The sequence below is a fragment of the Simochromis diagramma genome, unplaced genomic scaffold (assembly GCF_900408965.1).
Source record: "Simochromis diagramma unplaced genomic scaffold, fSimDia1.1 OVJJ01000113.1, whole genome shotgun sequence".
Taxonomy (NCBI): Eukaryota; Metazoa; Chordata; class Actinopteri; order Cichliformes; family Cichlidae; genus Simochromis; species Simochromis diagramma.
In genome coordinates this window covers 272,710-282,946 of record NW_024387142.1, presented here as the reverse complement: position 1 = coordinate 282,946, position 10,237 = coordinate 272,710, and the positions used below count along the sequence as shown (strand labels likewise).

Below are 10,237 nucleotides of genomic sequence, written 5' to 3'. Positions count from 1 at the left end.
GTGCTCGAACCAGTGCTTAAAGAATGGAGAACACAAAATTGGTCCAAAAACCTCTCATGTTTAGCTGTTTTCCACTTTTTCTTTGGTCATTTTAGCCTTTTTGGCCAGGGTGAAGGGAGTACCTGTCATCAAACAAGAAGACAGCCGCATGTAACTACGACGGTGTTTGCTAGTTCACCTTACATGCATTAATGTAATAACGTGGTTAGCCTACTCAATGTAAATTACACACGAACAACATTAAGCTACTCACGCAGAGAAGAGGAACGGCAGAGATGTGCACGGTGTGAGGTCTCGCAGCAAGCTATCAAATACGGCGCTTTTCTCGGCTTTTAAAAAAAACGCTATGCGTCGCCAGGTGTTTCATCAGATTCGAGGTGTTACCTCCTTTGCACAGTATCACTTTAAAGCATTTGTTGCAGGCTGCTGAGTTTGCATCTTTTGCTGTGAAGTACAGCCAGACTTTTGACCGCTTCGCCTTAGGCATTTTTAATCTGTAGCTCTGCTCTAAACGAACGTACGTACCTGGGCCCGCCTACTACGCTCGCAAAGGTAAAATGATTGGCTGGAATCCAAAGTGGATGACATCTCAAGAAAAAAAAAAAAAAAGCACAGAAATAAAGCACCGAAATGTGCGCTGCTTTTCGGTCTGGTTACTACCGTTTATGTCAGAACCGATACCCATCCCTATTAAGAAGTGTATTATATTGGAATTTTGTCAGGGGTATCAGCCTGGAAAGTTTTCAACTTGTTCAACTGATTTTGAATGACCCGTTCCATTACTGCCCACTGCTCATTCAGCAAAAGTCTGTTTTTCACACAGATGTCACACTGAAAACAAAACTTTGTAAAACATTTACAGAACAATAAAATATAGTTAAGCTAGATAATTCTATCTGCCTTGTAATTTCACCCCAGCCCAAACAAGTAACCACTGCACACAGCATGTCCCTTCTATAACTTTCAACTCTGACCTTTACCTGTGTTCCTTCTCATTCTAAGTTGCACTTTTCTTAAACTGCATATGACATTTCCACCTCATCAGGATTACACACTCAGTACATATTAATGGTTCAAATGTAAATAAGATCTTTTTTTTAGTTCTGATGCCATTCTAAAATGTCTTTGGTTTATTCTTCACTATCAGTTTATCAAAGTTGTGCAATGAAAGATGGGCCAATAACAAGGAGTATTCATACAATCTAAAAATATTAAACACCTGAAATAAACGTGATATATTCACACACCAATTGATTACCTAGTACAAGAACAATTTGAGTGGAGCCAGAAAATTAAAATGTCTAATTCTTGTAATTGTTTTGTTTTTAATTTCTTCACTGTTTTATGTAGCGCCTGCATTTCTTAACATGGTGTAAATATACTGTACAAGGCAGGAACACAAGCCATCATACGAGCGAATGTATTATCTAAATAACAGAATGACATTAAATGTTGTTAAATGTATGTATAAATTAAGTGTTTTTTCCCCAACTTACCATCGTCAATGCTTTAAAATTCACTAGTAGCACTTGTAGTGACATTAAATATTTATTACAGTCTTACTACTCAAGTGAGCCCATAGTCAGTACCTGACAAAGCTTCATGACATAATGTGCCTGCTCAACCAGTTTTTGTATCATAGCCCAGTCACACTGCAAAATCACAATACTGTGATAAACATTCAGCAAAATGTTACTTTGCTGAAGTGTATATAACCCACAGAGGTAAACACTGTGGGTTATTTTCTTAGCTGGACTCTGCCTTACTCCTTAAAAAGAATATAAACACACAACTCTGGCAGCCACATAGAAGTGACCTCCCCACCCACACACACGCACACTATCACCCACCCACCCAGAGCTAAAGGGCCTGGCACTGCAAGGTTCTTCCACTAACTGAGTCTCTCCCCCAGTTAAACAGTGTATATCAGTCCCCATTCACATATACATAGTACCAGTACTGTCAAGTTGATGCATGTTCTACCCTACACTGACCCACCCCCTGCCTTCTATATTCTCCCATAACGCTGCTGTGGGCTATGCCAAGCCCATCTCCTCCAGTACACTTCTCGGTGATTCGTCCTCCTGAAAAGATAAACAAATGGAAGACGCAACTTAAATTACAGACAACAAATTGTTCCATTCACATTGCATGGAGCTGTCACCTCTCACAGGCATACGTAGAAAGATGACCGTATGCCATTTATATTAGTATTACTGTATTATATGCAAAAAAAATGCAACAGTTAGGGCTAACTGACTCAGAGTGCAGGCAGAAAGGAAACTTACACAAAACTGTTTTTTCACCGGCCAGGGAGGAACAAAAACGACACAAATTTACATATGCAGAGTGTACGAACTGCACAACTCCAAACTGAAGTTAGTCTGGTGATCATTAACACAACAAAATGTGTCCCACAGTCAGTCCATGACTTGTGACTGACTTTTCAGTGATAACTCACAGGTCACTAACTTTAACGCATCGTCTTCTTGAGTCATGTCAACTCTGAAGCCCAGCTTACCTCCTGCAGTAGGTCAGCTTGTTCAATGGCTTTGAGGACACTCTTTTTAGATGTGTCCTGAATCTCTCCTCCCATCAGGAACTCGTCTAAAATGAAGTAGGCCTTCTCAAAATTAAAGATGATGTCCAGCTCACATACCTACACATACACAAAACGCCACTCTTTACCATGCCAGGGAAAGTCTCAGAATGGTCTTTCAACTTTTCCCTTTTGAGAATTCAAACAAAATTATGTTTGAATTCATTGTGAGTACATTTTAACAAGTAGACATTTATCTTTCTGACAATAATAATTTTAGAAAATGTATACAAAATGATTCAAAGAGTGACTGCATGTATTATAGGAGTACATTTTCACTTAAACCAACTAAGGATAAGTTGCTGTACTAAGAATTATTGTTACCCCTGGACAAAATGTCAAACGAAATGTCAAACGATCACTGCGGCATCAATGAGAGTTAAAAACTGTCTAAATGCTTTCATCTTTAATAAAATGATCAGTGTTGCAACTTTACCAGGTGTAACAATTAAGTTTAACATCCAAGCATCCATGAAAACAGCATTTATTAAATTCAGCAGTTAGAAGTTAGCAGGAAGTTAGCTTGCTAGTTTCCATGTAAATATACCATGCTCTGACTGAGAGATTTCAGAAAGAAAAAAAATCAAACTTACAGCACTGCAGTCACTTAAATGAGGACAGAAAAACTAAACCGCACTGATCTTTGTAGGGTTACTGAAGTTGGGCTAGCTGGAATATAATGGTTATAATGCTGGCTAGCTACAGAGCTATAGTTAGCATGATATAAAAACATTAGCACAGTGAAGCTGGAGGATGAAATATAAGTTTTTCCTGTTCCTGTTTCCATGTTAAGTTCCTGATCCTCAGCTTCATGTTCCCATTCCAATCTTCATTTGCCTCAGAGTGATTCTTTTCTGACTCATTCAAATGTTTGGTGTCTGAGCAGCTGGGTTATAGTTACATGGTAAGGTTTTAAAACTGAGCTTTAAAAAGTGTTGCAGATGAATCATAGTAATGAAAACCCAGACAGGTCGACAGTGATCATGGACTATTTTTAGGGGCTTGTTCTGATTAAACAGAACAAGATGCAAAGCATTAAAACATGCCAAAAACACAACAGCCTTAATAAACGCAGAGTAGTTTGGACCCAGAAGCAGGATTCATATGCCATCAACTAGTCTCTTCCTTCAAAGTAATTCACATGCAAATCAGAAAAATCACATTAAGATGCACATATGACTTACACTGCCAAAATATTTATCCAGCAACTCTACGAAACGGTGTATAACTTCGAGTGTGATCAGCTCATTGTCTTGCTCTTCAATGGCACAACAGAAATAAAGGCTGGCATACCTGCAAGACAATATACACAGAAGTAGAAACAATTTTAAAATCCTACATTGCCTTGTTCTCAAGTTATCGCATTCACTAGATTTGCAGAAAACTTAACCTCTGACCTTTATGTTAAGGCCACTGAGATTGAAACTCAAACATATTAAGTAGATTCACCTATGGTATCAATTTGAAAACCCAATGTCGCCTCGTTCTCAAGTTAACAAACAAACCAACAAGGCTGCAGACTGCCTGCTGTGAGATCCAGTTAAGACTTTCTGCCTCAAAATTCATCACAGATTTTAAAAAAGAAAGAAAAACGAAGAACAACAACAACAGAAATGTACATACAGTCGAAGTATGACAGTTTACCATACCTGTGTAGGGCTGCCAGACAGCACAGAGCAAGCGTGCAGAGTTCTTTCAGTCCAATAACCTGTGTTTGGGTGCTGACCTATGAAGTAGCATCTGTGTTTTAATCAGTCACTTATCCCCCTCATCTTGTTGACTTGCCTGATTTTGTAATTTGTCCAAGGTAAGTGGGCTAAATGATTAAATCCTTAATTCTGCTTTCTGTTTTAAATGCATTGTTTGCCTAGTTGTGTTGTAACCTCCAAGTTGTGCTTGCGTTTTGGTTATTAACACATCAATATCTCATTATTATATCAATATCCCAAAGGTGTTCTATTGAATTAATATCTGGTGACAGTGGGGGCGATGTGAGTATAGTGAACTCATTGTCATGTTCAACAAACCAGGTGACTGGGGGAAGCTGTCGTCACAGGATGGGCACAATGTGAGCATAAGGGTTGGACGGGTCAGGAAAAATACTCAGGTAATGATCCCATTTAACACCTGCCTGAACATTTCATACAGTGTAGGATAGCCCCATGCTTACAGTGTAGGATAGCCCCATGCTTACAGTGTAGGATAGCCCCATGCTTACATACTATTTATGACGAACTCTGACCCTCTCATCCAAACGTCGGATAAGAAACTGAAGCTCAACAGACCACACAATCGTCTTCAAATATTCTATTTCCCTATTTTGGTGAGCACATACAAAGGAATGGCACCCAGTGTGGTCTGCTGCTGCCATCTTGTCTTTTGCATACTTTGGCTGTAATGCAGGGTTATGTTGGTACTATGGTAAATGGACTGGTTCTTATATAGCTCTTTTCTACTCCACCTGAGCATTCAAAGTGTTTTATACAACTTGTCTTGTTCACCCTTTTACACAAGCTCTTATTTTTCTCTGTACATGCTTTCTACCACATTCACACACATTCAAACTCAGATGGATGCATTGAAGAGCAACTTGGGGTTAGTATCTTTCCCAGGGATATTTGGCACGTATATTTATGTATTTGGAACAGCCATGGATTGAACCACCAACCTTCTGATTAGCGCACAATGTGCTATACCTGCTGAGCTACAACAATCTTTATCAGATAGAAGAAGTCTTCTTCTCTGAAATGAACAAGTTATTTTTGCCCAAAGAACCACTGCTCCCTGCATATTTTCTCCTTTTCAGAACTTTCCCTTTAATTTCTAAAGAGGGTTGTTAGAAAATAGATCACCAATTTGTGAAACACTCAGAATAGCATGTGTCAGAGCAACATCCATGCCACATTCAGTCACCTGAATTACATTTCTTCCCCATTCTGAGGTGCTGACCATGTCTACATAAATGCATGGACTGGGTTGCTGCAATGTCAGTGGCTGATTAGACATTCAACAAGTAGTTAAAAAGTTGTACCTAACAAAGGTATACCTAACCTATCTATAGTCTTGGAGTACTGTGTTAAGCCACCCATCCTTTCTTTATATTTTGCTTCCACGGAGCCAGACTCTTAATTTTTTTTTAATTTTTATTCAAAACCTTTACTTGGACATTAATTGTAGTTCACTGCCCAGACTGTCCTGTATTTACGAATCACTTTTGTTTTTTTGATTGATGAAATTTCCATAGTAGATCGTGAAAAACAGGAACTTCCCTGTCAATTAAATGTTTATGCATTACTTTGGTGTAGCATGAATGGCTGTAGATGAAGTCTTTATCAACAGAAAAGACTGTTAGAAATTATTATTTAAAAAAAATAAAAATACAGTTAAAAGTCCAAAAAATGTATGCCCTCCATCACTTGTTCCAAGGACTCCAGTGGGCTGAATTGGTGTCTTTGCTGGATTGATTCTGGCCCCCTGGTCTTATGTTTAGCACCACTGATTTAGTCCAGTGTTAGACTATACTTGTAGAGGGGATGCGTTCTTTAGTGATGGTCAAGGGTGGTTCTGTACCACATAAGATGGTTGTTGTTTTATGCAACAAAGTCTCAGGGACAATGCTTCTTTGGTCTAATTTCCTTCCCTTCGCCGCAGCTGAACTTGTCCGGTCTGTAAAATCTTAAGTATGCCTTCCAAAGCTCTGATGCAGAAAAGCAAATGTTCTAAGGCTTGTTGTGTCAACACTGGACTCAGCCATTAACTCTGCTAGGTGTGGCAAAGCCAGCTGATGTGGCTGGCCATAGTGGGAAGTAGGAGAGGCCACTGTGTCACTATATTAGTTACTATAGAAGTATGAAATGTGTCGGGCTTCTTCAAATTTCAAATGACTCATATAAATCTAATAATGTAACATTCAACAGAAAGACCTGTTGCATCTTCTAAACCAAGTTGTTTTCCTTAGGTACAGCTGGTTTAAGTCCTTATGATGCGTTTCTCTGACCAGGGAAGTCAAGGGAAGCAGGCCAGTAGTAACTTGCCCTGATGCTAAGAGCTCCTGGCAGTTAAGGCAATGCAAATCCAGCCCATGGCCCTGGTGATCAGGGCCACCCATATTCCTCCACTGATCACCGGATGTATGAGGCCATGGTTAGGTTCTCTGTAGTTAGAGCTCAAAGGCAGTAGTTCACCTAATTTGCCAATGCAGACTTATAGTTCATCTACGTGTTCCACCAGTGGGGGCTGGGCTGGCAGTGAAAGACCATGTACCACTGTGGTGGACGTGGGCCTATTGTCCCCATCTATATGAAAGCAGCTTCTCTTTCCAACAGACATTAATTTTAATGAAATACTCAAATACAGACAAATATGTAGTTTTCCTTCCTGCTGTTTCTTTCTTGGAGACGAAGCACTGCCACATCTCATCCTTTTTACAAGTTTAATACTGTGTTACTAACATTTCTTTTAAAAATTTCTAAACAATAAAGGCTACTGCCTAAATGCATAAAAGCACTAGTGCATTTCTTTAGTTTCTTGATAATTAGTGATAAATCAACAGCAGTTCATAGCACGAGTTAGCTACAAAAGAAAATGAAACTGTAAATATCTACTCTAGAAACAACTGTCAGTAACGTTAAAATGAGAAAAGATGAAAATAGTGTAAAGAAAGCACCACAAGAAGCACGTGATGATGTGATGAGTACAAAATGCAGGACTGCCCATGGCACTTTTACCTTTTATAGACAATCTTGAGGTCGCGCCATTCTAGAAAACTGCACATCTTTGGTTTGCGAGCCAACACAATCTGCATCAGCTCCCTGACCATCTTCTTCTTGTCACGCTCAGCTGTGGCTGTGTACCACTTCTGCAGTCGCAGCTTGCCCTGCCGGCTGAACAGCAGCATGAAGCGCATCTACATGCAAAAACAGAACAGCCCCCAAAAAGACAGTGCAGCATATATGAGAACATGTATTCAATGTGTAGGTACATGTCAATACATAAATGTAAATTAGAATTACTGGCCCAGTAAAGGAACCTTTCCTGTTAACTGCATTCTTGTGCCCAATTATGAGTCACTTCATCACAGTTTTTTATCATTTGCTCTTTTTGTAAACATTATCATCAAGTCTGACATCATTAACAATTTCTGTGTGCAAATGCTCTTTCAACTCCCAAAAGCAAAGAAATACAGGGACGTCATTAAGAGTTAAATATGGTCAAAACTATTTCAGCTCCAATAAAATAATCAGTGCGGCTGCTCAAGTGTTGCACCATTATGATAAAGAGGATAAATAGGAGGGCCCCATATTAATAGAGGCAGATGCCATCATATGGTAGGAATCAATGGTATGGTATCAACATTTTGCAATGTGGTCTGGTTTACTTGCTCAGAAAAAGTTCAGGTTCAAAGTTTAATATACAGTGTAATCTGAAGTCAGCCCAAGAGAATCACATCCTTGGTGACAAATAAACCTCAGTGTGCACTGTGAGTCTTTGGAAATTAAACCATGTCAACAGTGCACATCTTTTAGAGCACACGGCGGCTCCTGTCTGCTCAAATAACAAAGAACTGCACCATGTTTGAAATCCAGCAGAATAGATGCTTGGACTGAGATGTGCTGCACTCAAAAATCAACTCTGACATTTTGTGAGACTTTAACTCGTGGTAAACATTTCAGTAGACATATACTGCAAAAAAGAGAATAGCATGCCAAATTGTTTTCTCAAATCACAATTAAAAAAAAAAGGTCTAATCTCCACTTGGTGTCTATATTAGATCATCATCCCATATCTACTTGGTCCAAGGGAGTGTCACAATGAAACACATAGGGAGTTAAGCAGCAGTATAAAATAGCCATTTTAAAATGTTACAGTGATCCAGTCAAACCTACCAAAACAACAAATAAATAAAACAATCTCATGGCTTTCTGTAATAGGTTATTTAAATTCCAGTCTACTTATCCCACGCCCTCCAAATCCCTCAGTTGTTAATGCAATATCTCTCTGATACGTCCCAAGTACACTGAAAACTGGCAGTTCAAAAGTAGAAGGTGAACAAAGTGGAGCATTTAGCAGTTGAAGAGTCAGTTACCTTTTTCAGGTGCCGGAAGACCAAATTAGGACTAAAACCAAAATTAATAATGGATTTGGTCACTAAAGACTTGCACTAGGATGACAATCTTTAAATATTCTTTGTGAAGTCAGCTGGGATAGGCTTCAGCACCCCCCGCGACCCTGAAAAGGATAAGCAGAAGCAGATGCATGGATGGATGGATGGATATGAAAGTCTATAATAACATAATGGCCATGACAAATTTACATTGCGGTTGTATGTGGCGAGTGTCTCATCATCCTATGCTGTTTCCCCACTGGCAAAGGAAAGGGAGGAACTGACATCAAATGTCTGTAATATTTTGGTTTGATATTACCCACACACACAGACGTCTTATGCAGCATTTAAAGCAAACCCATATACACAACACTTCAATCACATAATGAAACCACTGATATAAACTTAAGCTGTAATGTGTATTACAGCTATTTTAAAACTTTGCAGATTTGGCAATACTAATCCGCCGTATCACTTACTAATTATGCTTACTTACATGTGCCTGTTACCAGTCTACAGTCTATTTGGCAGGGACGAGTGTGGGAGCTATGGCAGGTAATATTAACATCACCAGTGTCAGTCACATCATTCGGCCACCCAGAGTTTCAAAAACAACTGCGCTGAGGTTAAGCAGAAAGTTAGCCACATAACGAAACCTATTTCATTACTTTATGTTGTACAGGCTGGCAGAAAGTAGGAAGCACGGCATCACCTCCGTTGCTGACGATAACTAAAACCTAAAGATAAACAAATTACCTGCAACAAGGGCAGGCACACTAGTTTGTCCCGTATCTGTCGTGCTAAAGTCTGACTAACATCACACGGATCACAAGCTGCACGAAAGCTATATACAGCGTAAGAAGCATGAAGTTTCTTATGCTGGCCTGTTAGCTTGCAAGGCTATGCTGACAGAAGCCAGGTGTAGTTACCGCAGGTGGTGACTTCCTGGAATCATACACCTTGATAGCATTAGCGTAGCATACCCTCCACGTACACTTTTCCAGGCAGGTGAGACGTAATAACTTACCATTCTGTGGGGTTTTTAACGTTTGTGTCACGTGACAAACGGACTCTACTCCCTCGTTGCCCACTCAGACGTAAACACGAACTAATGCCGAAAGTTCATTCCCGTGTGAGGTGCTCAACTACTGCGCTTGTAATAAGCGCAAACCCTTCCCCGACCGTTGCTTCTGCCAAAGCACTTCCACATCCGAGGAGCATGCGCACTCCGGCACGTCTAACGTGACGTTTATGATTTCGTCTCACTTCCGGAGGGTTCGAATGATCTTAAAGTGTATGAAGTGTAGTGTTACATCCTCACCGTGTGTAACTGCGGACACTGAGTCCCTGGTAAAGAAAAAAAAGAGAGTCTCCGTAGCGGTAGGATTTTCCATCATCATCATTCATTAAACACCGAAAAACCAGGTTTCTCTTCAGCATTGTAGCCACGCTCACAAAAAGTCAGAGCTCTGCTTAGTCAAGCATTCCTTTAACTTCATTGATTAAAAAATAAATAAATGAAATTTTATCTATTG

The 10,237-nt window shown here is 39.7% G+C and overlaps 1 protein-coding gene across 2 annotated transcripts; it reads right to left on the bottom strand.

Annotated features, from left to right (window-relative positions):
- Window positions 1–765: 765 nt before the first annotated feature.
- ap1s1 (adaptor related protein complex 1 subunit sigma 1) lies at window positions 766–9,929 on the bottom strand. Of its 2 annotated transcripts, XM_040047192.1 has the most exons (6): window positions 9,730–9,929; window positions 8,687–8,827; window positions 7,327–7,506; window positions 3,784–3,892; window positions 2,522–2,659; window positions 766–2,084 (listed from the first exon to the last, which is right to left on the bottom strand). In XM_040047192.1, the coding sequence occupies exons 3-6, from the start codon at window positions 7,503–7,505 to the stop codon at window positions 2,037–2,039; spliced, it is 474 nt and encodes a 157-aa protein (XP_039903126.1). In that variant the 5' UTR covers window position 7,506; window positions 8,687–8,827; window positions 9,730–9,929; the 3' UTR covers window positions 766–2,036. The 2 variants fall into 2 exon arrangements, with proteins under 2 accessions (XP_039903126.1, XP_039903125.1); XM_040047191.1 differs by lacking the exon at window positions 8,687–8,827 and having other exon boundaries at window positions 7,327–7,505; window positions 9,730–9,928.
- Window positions 9,930–10,237: the final 308 nt, after the last annotated feature.

Coding starts and splice junctions, on each gene's coding strand:
- ap1s1 (XM_040047191.1), bottom strand. Junction 3,893..7,326: donor CTCAAGATTGTCTATAAAAG/GTAAAAGTGCCA, acceptor ATTGTCTTGCAG/GTATGCCAGCCTTTATTTCT. Junction 2,660..3,783: donor TGGATAAATATTTTGGCAGT/GTAAGTCATATG, acceptor GTGTATGTGTAG/GTATGTGAGCTGGACATCAT.